Below are 19,535 nucleotides of genomic sequence, written 5' to 3'. Positions count from 1 at the left end.
ATAATGATAATGTTAATAACCCTGACACTACAGTGACTGATGTAAAGGTTGCAGCTAATGGCAATAATGATGGCCTAGCCGAGGTAGCCTTGCCGGTGTTGGATGTAATAATTCAGGATAAAGGGCATAAATCCAAAAGCATGCGGCGTCACTCTCCTCAACACTGGTACGGGCCATGTAATATATGGCAAACTACCGCCTAGTAATAATGACTAGAGGAAGTAGTGAATACAGTCACGGTGTCTTGCTCATAAAAGGTCAACCCAGTACAAGTATTCTTCTATCGAGAATGATGTTGAACCAATCTAATTTGTGGGAGCTGGACAGCATAGGGATTAATATAAATGAGGAAAGTCCAAATGATTCCTTTACTCAGGAACAATACCTGAAGGATGTTAAATGTGAATCTGGACATTACTGGGTGCGACTTCCTTGGAAGCTCGACCATCCAGAATTATCTACTAATTATAGGATGGCGTATGGACAGTTAAAGGGCCCAGTTCTGCGAACTGAGCAAGACACCAAAACTGTTGACTGCTTATAATGATATAATTAATAAATAGTTAAATAATAAATTATTCTTACTTCAGGCGACGATAAATGCACACCTTAAGTGCACAGGTGGTCCACTGAGTGAAGTAATTGGGTAAATAATCTTATGTGGACAATTTCCGGGTGTGACGTCAACTGAAGAGGAACTAATGAGGATATGTGAAGGGGTTAATGAAATAATGCAGTAAAGGTGCTGGGACTGACTTGGGACACTGAGAGAGACTTGTTATTGTTAAAGTCTCATAATTTCAGTATGCCCAATAAATTAATCCAGGGAGCATAGGCTTGTGCCCATGAGAGAATGGAACAGTAATTAGTCCATTTTGAGGGATCAATAAATATGGATGGCCATGGAGTTGAAGTGCCTATATGCAGTAATGTGTTGGGGCTGAATTGGGATACTGAGAGAGACTTGTTATTGTTAAAGTCTCATAATTCCAGTATGCCCAATAAATTAACCCCGAGAGCATAGACTTAGTGTCACACCTTACAATAAGAGGGAAATTGTTAATACCAGAAGCATGGAGGCTTGAGTGTGCTTTGGATGGAGCCCTACCTGAGGAGTTAACAGGTGGAAAGAATTAATGGGTGATTATGTAAATACCAATGTTGGAATTCCCAAGCCAGGTGGCCAGTGAAGATGGGAAAATTGTACTCCACATTATGTAAGTTGTCTAGCAACGACCTCCGCCCGGCTGCAGTGTGGAAAATTTTTTGATTTTCCGAAGCTATAGCGCGTAATAGGTGTTTAATGTGTCGATATGAGGCAAAAATTTATTTGACAATAGGATAGAACCAAGAGTTCCCTTTGCGCATGCGCAGATGTGCGGGGGTATAGGTCGAACTGGGGCACAGGGAGGTGGGGAGGTGGGAGTGTTTTTGAATGTAGTGAGGAGGCTGGGAAAGCATGGAACCAGGAAATTGGCGTTCACGGCGGCCTAAGGATTAATATAGGCCTTCTTTCATAATAGGAAGTGTCGTAACTGTTCCTGGTGGAGAGTGAGGGAACGTGATTCACGGGACCACCGTAATAAGGTGGTAAAATTAATGAATAATGGTTCGACCGGGTGTGACTGGTGCGCGGCCATGGTGTGTGTCCAGGAGAAATACCCGTGAGTTAATCCTCACTCATCGGCCTCAGATCTTAATGGAGTGACCTCTAATGTGTATAATAATTATGAGACGTTAAATCGTCTTGTGAATGGTAATGTAATCAGTGATAATAACATTAAGTTAAGAGAATGCAGGGTTGTGAAATAGATCGCCCTGCTCCGAGTGAACGCGTGATTCTCGTATCGAGGATACTGAAGTTCATTGAGTCACGACTTCTAAACCGGGACAAACCAACGGATACCTCGTCCTGCTGGAATAAGAACCGTGTCGGTGTAGCAGGACATCGAAATGAGATGGTGAATGGAGGAAATAAGGGGTATCAATCACCCACAGTTAAGTAACCTTTCTAGTTATAACAGACTGATACTGGCCAGTTAGGTATGTTGTAATTGGATAGGTTATGGGTGATCCAGCTAGATCAAGTGATCACCAGAGAATACAGTATCTGGTAAGTGGAGAGATTATGTACAAGTGTTTTCCTTGATGGATATATCCATGTGTGAACTCCCCCCCCCCCCCTTCATTCAGTTACACTAATATCATTTATACAGTCCACAATTAATTAGTAGCACCGTACTTGTGGGTGCTATCCAATCCATACTGGTCTCGGATAGATATGGATAAGATTGTGAGGTCGAAGGAACCACTTGCCGTGAAAAGGGGTGGTTAAGTTTTCTCACATGTCTACACGGGGTGACTACGGTAAACAATATGGTTGTCTCCCATTGAGTTTACTTGTAAGCATGTAATGTTGAGGTACATAAAGGTAAGCACCCCTAGAAAATTTTCCATATGTTTACTCTTGAACACTGCAAAGAATCAAACATTTCTGCTATTGCTAATAATAACAATAGTAATAATAATAATAATAATAATAATAATAATAATAATAATAATAATAAATACGATATAATTGAAGAAGGAAATTGTACAAAAATACGAGGGAGTGGTTGACACATCGTCAGTGTGACTTTGTTTATGCTGGAGTGAACATTAGTCTCCCTGCTCTTCCAAACATTTCACAATAATTCAGCGGTTGAGGCAGTGGTATTTAAATACATATATGTTATAAATAATAATAGTACATGTTATTATTAATAACATGTATTATTATTAACATGTATGTATTTAATAACATATATGTTATAAATAATAATAGTACATATTATTAATAACGTGTATTATTATTAACATGTATGTTATTAAATACCATTGCCTCTACCACTCCAATCTACAAGCACCAAACACAATGAATTATTGTGAAATGTTTGGAAGAGCAAGGAGACTAATGTTCACTCCAGCATAAACAAAGTCACACTGACGATGTGTCAACCACTCCCTCATATGTTTGTACAATTTCCTTCTTCAATTATATCATATTTATTATTATTATTATTATTATTATTACTATTGTTATTATTAGCTCTAGCAGAAATGTTTAATTCTTTGCAGTGCTCAAGAGTAAACACATGATGTCACCGTCTAATACCTGTCCGAATAGCCATTCCAATATGCAGTCATGAATGGGTTTACATTATTTATACTGTAGTTTAATAGCAAATAATGAACAAACAAAACACTCACCACACTGAGTGGTGGGAGGGCTGGCTGCCAGTTGCGGGGGTCGGAGAGAGGGTAGTAGGGACTCGCAGGTGGCGGGATAAGATAAGATAAGATTTCGTTCGGATTTTTAACCCCGGAGGGTTAGCCACCCAGGATAACCCAAGAAAGTCAGTGCGTCATCGAGGACTGTCTAACTTATTTCCATTGGGGTCCTTAATCTTGTCCCCCAGGATGCGACCCACACCAGTCGACTAACACCCAGGTACCTATTTGCTGCTAGGTGAACAGGACAACAGGTGTAAGGAAACGTGTCGAATGTTTCCACCCGCCGGGAATCGAACCCGGGCCCTCCGTGTGTGAAGCGGGAGCTTTAGCCACCAGGCCACCGGGCCTTGGCGGCTGGGAATTTGGTGGCTGGGAATTTGGCGGTTGGGAATTCGCGAATGTGTGAAGCCCGTGAAAGTTGAAAACGTGAATGTTGAGGGAGACCTGTATAGGAAAGAGTAAGGTGATGATAAAAAAATTAGGTAACGGAATATTGGAGGGAGAGAGTATGGAGGAGGTGAATGTGTTCAGATATTTGGGAGTGGTCGTGTCAGCAGATTGGTCTATGAAGGATGAGGCGAGCCATAGAATTGACGAGGGGAAATAGGCGAGTGGTGCACTGAGGAGTCTGTGGAGACAAAGAATTTTATCCATGAAAGCAAAGAGGGGAATGTATGAGAGTATAGTTATACCAATGCTCGTATGGGTGTGAGGCATGGGTTGTGAATGTTGCAACAAGGAGAAGACTGGAGGCAGTGGAGATATCATGTCTGAGGGCAATGTGTGGTGTGAATATAATGCAGAGAATCCATAGTTTGGAGATTAAGAGGAGGTGTGGGATTACCAAAACTTATCCAGAGGGCTGAGGAGGGGTTGTTGAGATGCTTTGGACATGTAGAGGGGATGGAACGAAATAGAATAACTTTGAGAGTGTATAAATCTGTAGTGGAGGGAAGGTGGCATAGGGGATCAGCCTAGGAAAGGTTGGAGGGAGGGGGTAAAGGAGGTTTTGTGTGCTAGGGGCTTGGACTTCCAGCAAGCATGCCTGAGCGTGTTAGATAGGAATGAATGGAGACAAATGGTTATTAGTACAGTGGACCCCCGACTTACGATATTAATTCATTCCAGAAGTCTGTTCGGGTGCCGTTAATGAATGAATTTGTTCCCATAAGGAATATTGTAAATTAGATTAGTCCGTGTCAGACCCCCAAAAATACACGTACAAAAGCACTTACAAAAATACACTTACATAATTGTTCGAGTTGGGAGCTGATCGTATGGCAGGGGTCCACTGTACTTGACGTGCTGTTGGAATGTAAGCAAAGTAACATTTATGAAGGGATTCAGGGAAACTGGCAGGTTGGACTTGATTCCTGGAGATGGGAAGTACAGTGCTGGCACTCTGCAGGAGGGGGTGTTAATGTTGCAGTTTTATAACTGTAGTGTAAGCACGCCTCTGGCAAGACAGTGATGGAGTAAATGATGAAAGCTTTTCTTTTTCAGGCCACCTGGTTTGGTGGGAAATGGCCAATGTGTTGATAAAAAAAATAATAAAAAAAAGTTATCTATACACTGGTTCTTAAGAATTTATAGATGTTAGAACTGATCAGTCTTCAGCTTCATTATTTAAATGTGGTTTGCATTGTGTTTCATATAAAAACTCTTGACTAATGTAGTACTGACATATAATTATTTTAAAGCTATATCTATATCATTTTATCTTTTAATACATAAAAATAATCCTTGCGTGTTTCAGCATTGGAGGAAAAATTAACACAGAAATCTTCACTGAGAAAATTCACCAAAACCTCAGAATGTAGTTTAAACCTTGACTCAGATGATATGACTTCAGACTGTGAAATTATAGCAATTGATGGTACGACAAGATCTACTGGTGTCCAAAAGAAGCCTGCAGTGAAGAACATTAAATTAGCCTGTAAAGATTTTTCTGATATTGGAAAACAATTGGAAGAAAGCCCTATGATTAATTGTACTACCCAGGATGCTATGCTACTCAACTTGGCAATGGACTCAGTAGAGGGCCAAATAGAAAGTGAGAGAATTCAGCAAAAATCAAATGTAACAGTGAAGAAGAAAAGGAGCCTGTTTAAATTCAAAGAAACAAAATCCTCAGAAGATGAAGTTATACCATGTTCTTTAAACACTCAAGAAAGATCTGAATGTCTGAGTGTTAATGTAACACCAAAATGTGAAAAAAAAAGCTTTAAAAATTCATTTGTGTCATCGAAGTCAAGAAAATTAGGTGACTGCTCTGGAAGCCTGTACACTGTTGAAGACAAAGAGGTTCATAGAGAAGTTACTGATATACAGCATAAGAAGACTAAAGCTATTAAGAAAACCTCAGCCATTAAGGAAAATTTACAAGCTACTGAGAGTAGAAATATACAACCTACACTAGAGCCATTATCAGAACCTGAGAAAAATGAAACTCCTCACAAGTGCAAAAAAGCTGCTAATAAAACACCTGTCTCATTGCAAATTTTGCCTGAAGCAAAAGTCACAAAAGTGTACCCGTTGCGCAACCGCATTAAGTCCCAGAATTTAAATACAGTTTCTCAGCAATCTCCAAAACATAGAAATATTTTTCAAAAAAACATCAAAGCCTCTCCCAAAACTAGTGTGAGGAAGAAAAGAAGAACCCTATGTAAAAACAGTGTTTCACCAAGTGCTGAGCATCTGCCATTGAAAGCACTATCTCCTCTTGAATTTGCTTATCCTGCATCTGGCTCTACCACTGCAGTTTCTACAACTTCAAGAATAGACAAACTAACTACTTCACCTTCAAAAGGAAAACCTCATTCTGATGCCTCAAAGTACATTTCTGAACTTAATATCTCCAGTATAAAAAGTCCAAAGCTCACCTCTTTACAAGTTAATGCACCTCAGTTTACGTCTCGGAAAGCTGAAGATCTTAAGCTTGATCGTGAGATAACTGCAGTTACTCCCGAAACTGAATCTTCAAAAACAAGTATCACATCAAAGAATGATACTTCATGCTTTGCCACTCCAAAGGCTAGTCTTGCACAGCCTGCCACTCCAAGAGCAAGCCTTATGCAGCCTGCCACTCCAAGGGCAAGCCTTGCAAAGCCTGCCACTCCAAGGGCTCTTCTTGCACAGCCTGCCACTCCAAGGGCTAGCCCTGTGCAACCTGCTACTCCCCAAGATAAAACTGTTGAATCTACCACAAGGGTTAGCATGGTGCAACCTCCTACTCAAAAGAATTACATGATTAATTCTACTACCCCAAGGGTTAGCTACCTCCTGCAGCAGCCTGACACTCCAGGGGCTAATCTTATGCAGCCTCCTTTTCCAGAGACTAGCCTTTTGCAGCCTGCCACTCCAAGGGATAGTCTTGTACAGCTTACCGCTCCAAAGGATAGCCCTCTGCAGCCTGCCACTCCTAGAGATAAAACTGTTCAGCCTACTACTACAAGGGCTAACATGAAGCAGCCTACTACTACAAGGAATTATGTGGTTCAGACTACTACACCATTGGTTAACGTCGTACCTCCCACTACTCCAAAGGCTAGCCCCATGCAGTCCACTACACCAAGGGCTAGCACTCTGCCTCCAGCTACTCCAACTGTTAGCACTATGCAGCCTATTATTCCAAGGACTAGCACTATACAGTCTACTACTCCAAAGAATAATAGTACAAAGCCTGTTATTTCACATAGCAGTACCCAACCTTCTAACCACCTCTCCACTCCAACAGCAAAATATTTTCACTCTTCAACTTTTAAAGCTGGTGATATCCAATTTTACACCCCAGTGCAGTACCCTCTGCAGTTTGCCACTCAAAAGACTGCAACTTCAGCTCCTGTATCTCCAGTGACTAAAATTTTGATTCCTGTCACTCATAATGCTGACTCTGTGCTATCTTTCTCTCAGAAAGCTGAACAAATTCTCCCAACTACTCCAAAGAGAATTTGTAATCACCCAGCAACAGATGCTCAGCAGCTTTTATCTCCAGTGGGTGAATCATTGCATTCTGAAACACTAAAGGCTGTTGATGTGCATCTTTTGTCCTCAAGAGTTAACACCCTACCATATACATCTCCAAAGATGTATTTAGAAAGTGATACAGGGCAGCATGATATAAGGAAGCCCAATTTTCCTAACCCTGATAGCACAGGATGTGATATTAAAAGGCCTGATACTCCATGGCCAGACACCAAAGGGTCTGATACCCCAAGGCCTGACACTGTTTGGCATGGTACTCATTGGCCAAAGATCCTTGATCTTGATGCTTCATTGTCAAGTAATAGTAAAAAGGATTACTTGATACCTAAAACATTTGCTCCAACCATTTATAAGGATCTTTCATCTCTGCCTGCTGTCCCATTTATACCACTTTCACCAAAAGTTACTCCATCCAGGGCTAACTCGCCATGTTATGACAGTCATTCAAAATCATTTGTTCCTACCCCACCAGACTCAATAAATGTTAGTATGCAAGGTTTTTCTCAGTGTATTACTGAAGGTTCACAGCCGAGAAATAATGATCATAACCAGTCAGTTCAAATTTCTTCAGATTTCTATGTTCCAGTAAATTATGAACAACTGGGAAAAGAAATTAGGTATCACATATTAAGCAGCAGAATTGCATTATCAGATGAAATTATTCTTTTAAGCACTTTAAATCAAGAAAATCTTTCAGAGTTAGTTGAATTAGATATTTCAAAGAATGAGAGTGCTGGAATGCTGCCTGTTGTTAAGCTTAATGCTGCACATTTATCTGGTGTTGATGGAAAAAAAAAGAGTCCAAGCAAGGCTTTGATGTCTACATTAATGATTTTAGCAGATTATCCTGTTAAGTCTTCAAGCTTAAAAACTCCTACTAATGAACCAAACAATTCTGATGCCAAAATCTCGGGTAAAGAACCTGCAAAGACTAAGGTAAAAACTCAAAAAGAGGAGAAGCGATCAAAATCCTATCCACCATTGCAAAATAGAAGCAGGAGTCTTACGCCAACTTTAAGTAATTCATATGATATGGGGGTAAGGCATTGGAAGAGTAAGAAAAAGCTTTTTGATACCAGTGCTGTGACAATGTTGGAAGCTAGTCCCCCAGATGATACTGTATATGATCATTACACTTTTGCAGACGATGATTTTTCTGATTCTCCTCCAAAATCCTCGGTTCAAACCATAAGGGATGTCACTGATTCCAATAAGAAAAATGAAACCTTGGATAAAAGTAGTCAGAATGCTGAAAGAAGTAACTTATCTGGTTCTAAGGTAAGTTCAAGGAAGTATTTTACCAAGCCTAGGAAATCCTCAGCTTCCTTTAACTTCAATAAAAATGATAAAAGATCTTCAAAAAAAAATAAGAGTACTAAAGGAACCAGAAGCAAAATCAGTTTAGGATCTCAAAATCTGAATAAAATGGATACTTCATTGAAGTCGTCTGTGTGTGGTTTCTTTGAATATCCTGAGACTGAGGAAGTAAAACAATGTACTCATAGTATATACTCAGATTTAGATAGTTCTGGGAAAGAAACTCAATTCAGTTGGCTATACAGCAAAAAATCTAGAAAGTTTGAAGGCTCTACATACTCTAACAGAACAAAATCTCACTTAGAGTCACACAATCAAGAAGAAGGCAGTGATGATTGGCAGCCATTTAAGAAGAAAAGAAAAAGAAAAGTAAGCAAGGAGCCTGTTAATACAAGGAGGGAGGCAAATATTAAGAACCAAACAAAACGGGAACCAAGATCCAGAAAATGTAGAAAAACTCTATCTTATGTCGAGAGAAGCACTGATACTGATCATGATGCATTAAACATAGGTGAACCAAATAATGAGCAGCCAATCAGTGAAGAAGATTCTTTTATACAGAATAAATCTCCAGATATTCTACGCCACACTAGTAAGAGCTCAGTCGAGTCAAACCCTCCCAGCATTAGGGAATTCAGCCTCATTCCATCTAAAAGAAAAAATATGGAAGATAAGTATGTGAGGGCAAGAGCTGACATTGATGAAAGTTTTGGATTTTCCTCCCCAGAAGTAAAAGAGCCATGTACAAGGCTAATCAGGAATTCAGTTGAAGATATGGAAATAAAGACTATGGTTAAAAACATTCTTCCTGAACAGAAGAAAATTTCCAGCAAGCTGAGACCTGTTGAAAAAGTTGATATAGCATACAATACCCATGTTGTACCTGGCCCTCCAAATAACACTCCAGAATCGGTGAAAGATTTCTCAACAGAGGCATTTGATGCTGGAGAGATCAGTGAAATTTTAAAAGATAAACAGCATAATCAAAACATCCCATCTGGACCCCTTCAGAGTACCATGATAGATGAAGTATATCAAGATACAGTATCTACTGGAAGATTTAGTTATGTATCAGAAGCACACACATCCTATGTTGATAATCATGTAGGTAGCAATTACCAGAACACCAGTGGTATAGAGTCACAAAATTTTAGCATAAATGACCCTAAGGAAAAGTTCAGTTCACCAATCCTTAAAACTGGCATCAGCTCTCGACTTAATTTTGATGACTCAGCAGGGGAAGACGATATTCAAGAGCCATTTGACATGATGCCAAAGCATTCTTGTATGTCATTACATGATGAAAAATCAAGTTCAGAGGAGGGCATATTACAGAATAAAAATAAAGAATATGAAGATAATGCATGCCTTTCAAAATCATTATTAAATGAAAATCCAGTGACATCATCAGCTACTGCAGAACCTCTGATACCTGAAGTGATGTATGCCTCTCAGGATATGTTTTCCCAAGATAAATTGATTAGTCCACCTATGCCATCACTTCAGAACTATAGCAAACAGTCCCAGGATGGTGATACCACCTCAACCCAAACTTCTACTGTCTTAAACAGCCTTCTAAACAAGTTGACTAATAGGATGTTTAGTGAAACACCATGCAGAACAAATAAAGTAAGTGTTTGCAGTTTACCATCTTAAGTTGGGTAGTTGTCTAGTTGGTTGTGATTGCTCATGGTTGTACTGTTGTACGTTACAATATAATACAATTTTTATTTATGTGGTACAAATTATGTAGTTTACATGTAATAAAATATTAGTACTGTTGTTCATTTAGACATATCTCTTTTTGTACATTTAAGAAATCCTACTAAATAATCTGTCTAGTTCTTAAGTACATGCTCTATAAGAATTAATATTAGTTTGCCCAAAATGTGTTGCATACTAGTGACTTTCTTTTAGTGGCGGGCACAGCTAATCGAAAAGTTAGCTTCATTAACCACTAGTCCGCTAACTAAAAAATTAGCTCCGCTAATGCTAAACCGCTAAATGGTCGAAAAAATTAGCAGAAGCTAACGCTAACCGCTAACTTTTTAACATGAATTCAGATTCGGTTTAGTTTTTGGTCTTTTACTTTTAAGACTTATACTCTAGTATAAGTACCAGTGTTGTAAAGTAATGAAGTAAAACTACTTGAATACTGTACTTAAGTAACTTTTTGGTATTTACTTTTTAAAAAGTACTGAAATTGCTCACTACTTTAACTTTTAGTTAAGTACTGAAGTCTGTTATTACTTGTACTTCACTACAATCTGATAATGATACATTACTCGTTACATCATCAGTAATTTTTGAAAAGTAAACATTGAGATAATTTACTTAAGTACAATACTCAGGTAGTTTTACTTCATTACTTTACAACACTGGGAAAGGTACTGTACTTCTAAACTGTCATAATTTGCAATACCCACGAAAATTAAGAAAATATCAAAAAAGCTATAGTACTAGTATAATAAGCTCTTTTAACTCATAAATACCTTATAAGATACTCCTCCAGCTGTTTATGACTGACCAAAATCCACCTGCCCAGGGCGCGGCAGGACATTGACATCTTGCTGGGGTTCAGCGTCTTGATTAGGCTGACAAGGTGGGGGATTCCAGTACATGCAGCAGTAGCATGTTGCAGATGAATAGGTCCACAATCTTTGTGTCCACCATAGACTGATGAACGCTAGTACCAGCAGCAACAAATGCTTCGCCAATGGTGGTCTGGCGTGCTCTCTTTACAGGCGGCTGTGATGACTGGCTGCTGCTCCTGCTAGTGACACCGCCACAAGAAGATTGCCCATGTTTTCCATGGGAAGATCAGGCCTTGATTCTCTCCTCAAACTTGACGGCATACACTGGGTGTTTTCTTTTAACATACAACTTCAAGTTGTAGAGGGTCACCGCCTGTCCCTTGATGATGGTCTCCTTGGGCTGGCACATGATGCACAGGAAGTACAAAATATTGGCATTCTTCGTATTCCTTGACTTGAGAACAAAATAGTCATAAAGGAGGTGGGGACACAGGTTCTGCGTTCCTGGCTCTCAGCCTGAGCAACCTCTGGTTCAACCACAGCCACTGCAGACTCCTCAACAACACCCTCAGGCATAGTGATCGCCGACACTGTAAGACTATAACAGTGCTGCTCAGATGCTGCTGCTGCATTGACAAGTCACATTTACACATAGTCAGCCAATAGAGTGCCTGACTGACTGTTGGAGAAATACCCACAACAGACAGGAACAGACATGTGCACCGTTGAAAAGTCATTGCTTTCCAACTACCAACAATGTATGAATTTTTTTTAGCGGACTCAAAGTTAGCGGAACTTTATTTAGCGGAAGCTAATTGGTCCACTAATGGTTTCCGAAGTTAGCAGAAACACTTATCCACTAAACAAGAAGTTAGTTTCGCTAATTTACAGATTTGCGGAACTGTGCCCACCACTGCTTTCCTTTGTGCCTCACAATATTTTATTATGTGTAAAATACGTTGACTGTGTACTGCATAAAAGAAATAAAAATTTGTATTTTGTAAGCAAAAAAGAAAGCCACTAATTATACAATGAATTTTAGGTAAACTAATCCTAATGCTTCAATGTTACTTAAGATCTTGACAGAGACTGTTAAGAAAGATTTCTTATGCAGTTAACTTCAATCGTAAGTACAATAAACAAAGGTAGCTAATAAACAAACAGTCAATTACAAAGTATTACCTACTATTTCAAACTGATTCAATGATCATCAGTTTTGTGGAGTGATGCATGTTACTTACAGTAGAAATACAATGTTACAAGATGTGTTATGTAGGTAGGTAAATACCTTTTCTCCAAGTCATTTCTTTAGCTTCATTGTCTTTTTTTTTTTTTTTTAATTAAAATTGCAACTATTCTCTCTTCCTTATTTATTTTTGTTAATCTGTCTTCTTATCTTTTTTTTTTTTTTGTGCTTGCTTCCTCTCCTACTCCTACCTCCACTCCTACTCTTGCCTCCTCTCTTCTTTCACTCCTGTCACAATCTTGTCGATTCTTCACCTTCATTTCCTCATCATTGTCCTCCTTTTGCCTTTTCCTTCCTCACCTCTCATATATTTTTGTCCTACTATCTTCCTTCTTTCTTTTCTTGCTTCTGACCTTCCTTCTTTCTCTCCTTCCCTTCTTCCTCTCTCCTCCTCCTTCCTCTTTCCTGCTTCCTTTGCCTTTATTTGATTAACAAATGATTGACTGTTAAAAGTGTTATAAGCAAGATATTTTAACATTCATATTTTTGATGCTTTACCTATCAGAGTTTTTATTCTGCTATTGTTTTCAGATTTATTGAACTTTTTTAATTAAGCATTTATGTAAATAAATGCTTAATTAAAGTTAATAGATACTTTTTTAGTGAGCTTTCAAAGGAAAAGTGATACATAACCATTACTATGGGAACTAGTTAGAGGGAGTAATTATGAACAAAAACTTGACTACCTTCCCCAATCAGCTACTTCTATGGTGTACATTGTATGAGATTTCCAATGAAAAATCTCACTGAGAAATACCTACTAACTTTGGTCCATGACTAAAATTTAATTATATTATTAGATTCTGACACCAAGTCGCCCAGCACCTCGAACGCTCTTTGACACATCTAAGGGAAATCAAGGAAGGTACAAGGAGAGAGCTGAGCAGGCAGAAGAAACATCCCAGTCAGATCAGAAGGATTATGCTGATTCTTTGCAGTATTTAAAGACTTCTTTGGAAGGAGTTGCTGATGGACTGTATAGGTGAGAATTATGCTTTAAGTTGCTCATTTTGGAGTGATAACAGATAACAGATGGAGCATGACACACATTACTCCTGTATATTGGATATATATATGGGATATTGGCAGTTTGGAGGGATATGTTGTGTATCTTTATACGTATATGCTTCTAAACTGTTGTATTCTGAGCACCTCTGCAAAAGCAGTGATAATGTGTGAGTGTGGTGAAAGTGTTGAATGATGATGAAAGTATTTTCTTTTTGGGGATTTTCTTTCTTTTTTGGGTCACCCTGCCTCGGTGGGAGACGACCGACTTGTTGAAAAAAAAAATTAACTACAAGTTGGTGTTTATCAGCGTGGAATTTAGGGATTAGGTGGCAAAGCTATGAGAGGTACATAGTTATATTTAGGTACAAAGTGCCAGAGAACAAGATATTTTTTAACACATTGTCAGTCAATATTAATCCAAGTATGAGTTAGTATCCATTCACTTGATCTGGATTGATGTCTAGTGTTACCAAAACACTCAACAAAGAGTATTTTGACTAGAATTACATCTAGAAACCTTGTCAGTTATTATATTGTAAAAACCTGTTTTACTGTGATTGCCATGACTTCTTCCGCTTGCAGTTCAGATCGTGTTTCAGTATCAGATATAGAGGTGCAGTATTACTATATTTACTTAGCAGTTGATTTGTGTGTCTGAAAATTTGTGTAATGGTATCAACAGTGTGATTGAGATTCTATCCTTTAGCATATATCCTTCAGTTTGTTTCAAATGCTTATCTATTACAGGTTGTCTGCTGCAATTGGAAAAATAATGAAGATACACAGTCTGGATGCCCTTAACCTAGAAAGCTGAATTTATCATTATATATTTTATATAGAGCTTTACTAGAACAATAACTAAGGGAAGTCATATCAGAAAGTTTATTGTATGGCAGATATTTTTTTTTATTTCAACTAAAGCATTCCTTATTGCTCAGGAATTAATTTTTGCTGACTAAAAACAGTGGTATAATTCACCGCTGAACTTTTTAGCCATTTGTGTCGTACCTGTTGTAGAAAGTGAAAAAACTGGGAAAATATTTATGTTTTGTTTTAGTTTCTTTATAGACCTTTAGAAAGATTTAGGTTCCAGAATATCTTTAGATGAAATATATATTCATAAACTGGAGACTTTGAAATTTGTTGGTATATATTTGACATTTCTATAATGTAGGAGCAAATTACTGAACACATAATTGCTCTTTATTAACTTACGAATCCAATACTATGTTTTTGACAACCCATCATCTTGAGGAACAGTTGGAATTCCAGCTGTTTATAAACAGTGTTCTCACGTAGAATTTTTTTAGCACATTCCCCTGTTTGCATTATTTATGGTTAAGTTAGATTATAATATACTAGCAAGGGCAATAAATACAGTTGCAATGAATGCAAAACAAAAATACGGTGGACCAAGGATCCACCGTATTTTTGTTTCTGTCTTTTTCTTTTTCTTTGTTTTGCAGTTTCATTTAATGACTTTGTATGCTATAATTGGTTTATTTTGAGTGCAAAACAGCTGTCTAACCTAACTGCACCTAACCTAACCAAAGCTAAAAATGAAATTTGTTTTTAGATGAAATGGCTGAAAATTCCTTGTAACAAATCTGACTGTTTATCAACAGTCTAAATTACAACTGTTGCTTAGGAGGATGGTCTGGTTTTTGAATAATTACTTTTAGTCTCATATCCTAAGATACTTTATTATAGACTATTTCATGTATCTTTATTAAACTTTAATTTATTTGTGGAAAAAACAGAATTGCTGTTGCTTGTTTTCTTTGTTTTCTACATGTTTGTTTGCCAGAAGCATAAAAGTTTGGCAACTTATTGGTTCATTTAACATTTTATATAATGGAGTTATAAATTGATTTATGTTGTCTGTTATAAAAGGAGCTCTGAGGTGTATTTGTTCAAAAGTACTAATAGTTTATATACATGTATAAAAATAATATAGGTATAATGTATTTTTCAGGTTTCAGAATATAAAATTGTTTAAAATATTTTTATGTAATTCAAGTTTTTTTTATTTAATACACCAATTCATGGTGACTAAAAGAAAACGTTCACTTACCTGTAGTAATTGTTGTCATTCCGGAAGTGTGCTGACATCACAATAAGATTACCCCTCTTGACTGCAACATCCCCACCCCTCCTTCAGAGTGGAGGCATTGCTCTGACCACCTCCAAGACTTAACCCCAGCTGATCAAGTTTCCCTGAATCCATTCATAAAAGTTATCTTGCTCACACTATTACAAACCACTTGTCTCCATACACCCCAAACTGACACACTCACACAAAGCTACTAAATGCTCAAGCTTTAAAAGTCAAGCTGCTTGTACCCTTTCCTCCAACTATTCCTGGAATGACCCCTTCCTCAATTATCTTCCACCCCAGATTTATACATTCATCATCAACCTATCTCTGTCTATTCTCTCTATATGTCCAGACCATCTCAACAACCCCTCCTCCCCACATCACCTATTAATTTTACACCGAATTCTCTGCATTATATTCACACCACACATTGCTTTCAACACGAAATACCGATGTCTATAGCATTGAAAACCCATACTTCACACCCATATAAAAGTTTTGATACCACTATTCTCTGGTACATTCCCTTTTTTTTGCCTCTGTAGGTAAACTTCTTGTCCACAGATACTTCAACATACCACTCCTTTTTTTTCCCTCATCTGCTGACATGTCCACTCCTGAATATCAGAATACATTTACTTCTTCCATACTCACTCCCTCCAGTCTGATATTGAATCTGTCATTCCCTAGACTTTTTTGTTTACTTCAATTCAAATTCAAAGTTTATTCTCTATAAGGATTACAATGCTGAGTTTACAGAAATTTGGTTATTGTTTGGTTTATATGTAGTAAAATTGTGATTACAGAGTGTACCACTAGAACGCTTAGCATGGCTAGGCATTTCGGGCATACTTAGTTTTATTCTTAATTGTAAAATATTACAAATTATGAGGTAAGTTGGTATTATGGCTAAGTGACTAAATACTAGTTTGTGAGTTTAGCAATGTGAATGCTTTTGTTTTGGCACAGTACATAGTTTCAGTATTGGAGTATCACAGGATTCATTATTTTAAGACTGAGATTAATATTTCTGTTTATGGTCAAATGAGTGAGCGAGTGTAAGTGTGAACCACCAGGTGGTATTCGTGTAGTTAGTTGACGGGGTGTATCAGGGAGATAAGATGTTTTCTAATGGTAGTTTTGAAGGTGATGAATGTGTCTGCAGTTCTAGAGTTCTCAGGTAGGGTATTCCAGATTTTAGGGCCTTTGACATACATTGAATTTTTGTAAAGGTTTAGTCGGACACGGGGAATGTCGTAGAGATGTTTGTGTCTGGTGTTATGCCTGTGGGTTCTGTCACAACTATCAAGAAAGCGTTTTAGGTCAAGGTTGATATTAGAGTTTAACCCTTTCAGGGTCCAAGGCCCAAATCTGGAGTCACGCACCAGTGTCCAAGAATTTTCAAAAAAAAAATTTTTATTTTTTCTTATGAAATCGTAGAGAATCTTTTTGTGAAGGTAATAAAACAAAAAGTACGAAATTTGGTGGAAAATTGACGAAATTATGCTCTCGCGAATTTTGATGTGTCAGCGATATTTACGAATCGGCGATTTTGCCGACTTTGACTCCCATTTTAGGCCAATTACATTATTCCAATCAACCAAATTCTTAGCTATTTCACTAGTATTACTTCTATTCTATCAATTGAGCACAAGAAATCGCCAAGTCAACTGTTTCAACTACAAAATAAAGTGATCGGAAATTGTTAATTTGGCCAATTTAACACAAAGTTCAAAATATTCCAATTTCAAAATAGGGTCCAGGATGAACAATGTAGGCATTCCTGGCACTAAACTAACATTTCCTCTGTTCATTAGTTATGTTTTGAGGCTTTACAAATAAATTCCATTTTGATTTTTTATTCACATAATGAATTTTTATTCACACCAAAAAATAGAAGATTTACTGTTATGCAATACTGTAATAATTGTATAAATATCATCACCATATTTGTGATTGTATATTAGACCCACCAGCTGACGTGTATTAGACGTGTGAGGTCGTTTGTTTACTCTTGAATATCGGCAAAAATTTAACATTTCTGCTACTTTGAGCTCAGTTTCAAGCCATTTCCAGTGCTAAAACCAATCAAAATCATCTCTACTTCTGTAATATGTCTTCCATTCTATCAAATGAGACCAAGAAATCGCAAATACAACTATAAAAAACATATGAAAAAACACTGCAAAGTTGCTGTTTTAATCGAAAAATCATGATTTCATTTTTTTTCTCTCATACACAGTGTGCTGCAGGATCTGTTTTATGTGGTGCACACATACCACATAGATGTATTCTCTCATATCTAGGCCCAAATGTACCACTCACAGTTTATCAGAATGAGCTGAGCTCATGGCGTAGATCTATGGTTTGGACCCTGAACGTAAAGCCGTAGATCTATGGGACGGACCCTGAAAGGGTTAAGGCCCTGTAGATATAGATTGCACAGTAGTAAGTGTGGATGTACTGAACTGGGAGTAAGTTTAGATCTATGAAGAGTGGGGGGGTGTGTTGCTAGGGATGGGATTTAGTGATTATTCTTACTGCAGCTTTTTGTTGGGTTATTATTGGCTTTAGGTGTGTTGCTGCAGTTGATCCCCAAGCACAAATAGCATAGGTGAGGTATGGATAAATAAGTGAGTGGTATAGTGTGAGAAGGGCATTTTGCGGCACGTAGTATCGTATCTTGGAGAGGATCCCAACCGTTTTGGATACTTTTTTGGCTATTTGCTGGATATGGGTGCTGAAATTCAGGTTGTTGTCAAGGTATAAGCCTAGGAATTTTCCCCCATTATTTCTGGTAATTAGTGTGTTGTCAATCTTAATGTTAATTTGTGCATCTCCTGCTCTGCTACCAAACATAGTATAGTAGGTTTTGTCAGTGTTAAGCGTAAGTTTATTGGCTGTCATCCAAGTCGATATTTTAATCAGCTCCTCATTCACAATGGTGTTGAGGGTGGCAAGATTAGGGTGAGAGATGACATAAGTCGTGTCATCAGCAAAGAGAATGGGTTTCAGGTGTTGGGATACGTTTGGAAGGTCATTGATGTATATGAGGAAGAGCAGGGGACCAAGGACACTTCCCTGCGGAACTCCAGTATCAAGTGGCCGTGTTGCTGATGCTGTGTCTTTAATGGTGACGTACTGATACCTATTAGTAATGTAAGATTTGAAATAAGCAAGCGCATGGCCTCTTATACCGTAGTGATCAAGTTTGTGGAGTAGGATTTCGTGGTTTACTGTGTCAAAAGCTTTTCTTAGGACAATAAAAATTCCTAGTGGATATTCCTTATTTTCCAATGCTGTGTAAAGCAGATCTAGCATTTTTATGATTGCATCATTAGTGCTTTTATTTTTCCTGAATCCAAACTGGCAGGGGTTGAGTATGTTTTGAGCCGTTATAAATGAATACAGTCTCCTGTGCACGAGTTTCTCAAAGATTTTGGATAGCAATGGTAAGTTAGATATTGGCCTATAGTTGTTTAAGTCTGTAGGGTCACCACCTTTATGTATTGGTGTAACCCTTGCCATCTTGAGTAGTTTCGGGAAGGTGCTAGTCTCTATTGACTTGTTAAAAAGTAATGAAATAGCATGTGAAAGGACATGGGCCGCTCGCTTGTACAGTAATGGTGGGATATGAGACAGATTCCCCAAGTTATTTTTAAGTGACTTTATGATCTCAATGACTTCCGTGGGCTCAGTTGGTGCAAGATAGAAGGAATTAGGGAAATTTCCATCTAGGTAGTCCCCGGCATGGGCATTGGTATGTGGGATTTTACTGGCGAGATTAGATCCTATGTTTGAGAAGAAGTCGTTTATCTTGTTAGCTGTGTCAGTGGGATGTAGTGGTGTTTCATTAGGTTTAGTTAGGACAATATTCTTGTTTTTTCTCAGTTTGTGGGTCCCTAGAATCTGAGAGAGTGTTTTCCAGGTCTTTTTTATATCTCCTCTAGTGTCTGTGAATCTACTGGAGTAGTATAGTTGTTTGGCTTTTTTTATTACTTTGGTGAGAGCTGATGAATAGTGTTTAAGAGTATCTTTGTGTATTAAGCCCTGTCTATATTGCTTTTCATATTGG

The 19,535-nt window shown here is 38.0% G+C and overlaps 1 protein-coding gene and 1 pseudogene across 4 annotated transcripts in view; one reads left to right on the top strand and one right to left on the bottom strand.

The window, feature by feature from the left end:
* Nucleotides 1–15,381, top strand: part of LOC128690837 (uncharacterized) — a 480,921-nt gene extending 465,540 nt beyond the window's left edge. For all 4 annotated transcript variants that reach the window (XM_070089601.1, XM_070089495.1, XM_070089646.1 and 1 more), the window contains 3 exons: nucleotides 5,030–10,203; nucleotides 13,155–13,336; nucleotides 14,110–15,381. In XM_070089601.1, coding sequence (XP_069945702.1) covers nucleotides 5,030–10,203; nucleotides 13,155–13,336; nucleotides 14,110–14,176 — 5,423 coding nt within the window. In that variant the 3' untranslated portion in view covers nucleotides 14,177–15,381. The remainder of the gene's footprint in view (nucleotides 1–5,029; nucleotides 10,204–13,154; nucleotides 13,337–14,109) is intronic.
* Nucleotides 11,057–11,684, bottom strand: LOC138852849 (uncharacterized; annotated as a pseudogene).
* Nucleotides 15,382–19,535: the final 4,154 nt, after the last annotated feature.

The sequence above is a fragment of the Cherax quadricarinatus genome, chromosome 1, assembly GCF_038502225.1.
Source record: "Cherax quadricarinatus isolate ZL_2023a chromosome 1, ASM3850222v1, whole genome shotgun sequence".
Lineage (NCBI taxonomy): Eukaryota > Metazoa > Arthropoda > Malacostraca > Decapoda > Parastacidae > Cherax > Cherax quadricarinatus.
The sequence above is the reverse complement of the archived record's forward strand: the minus strand, read 5'-3'. Positions and strand labels throughout refer to the sequence as shown.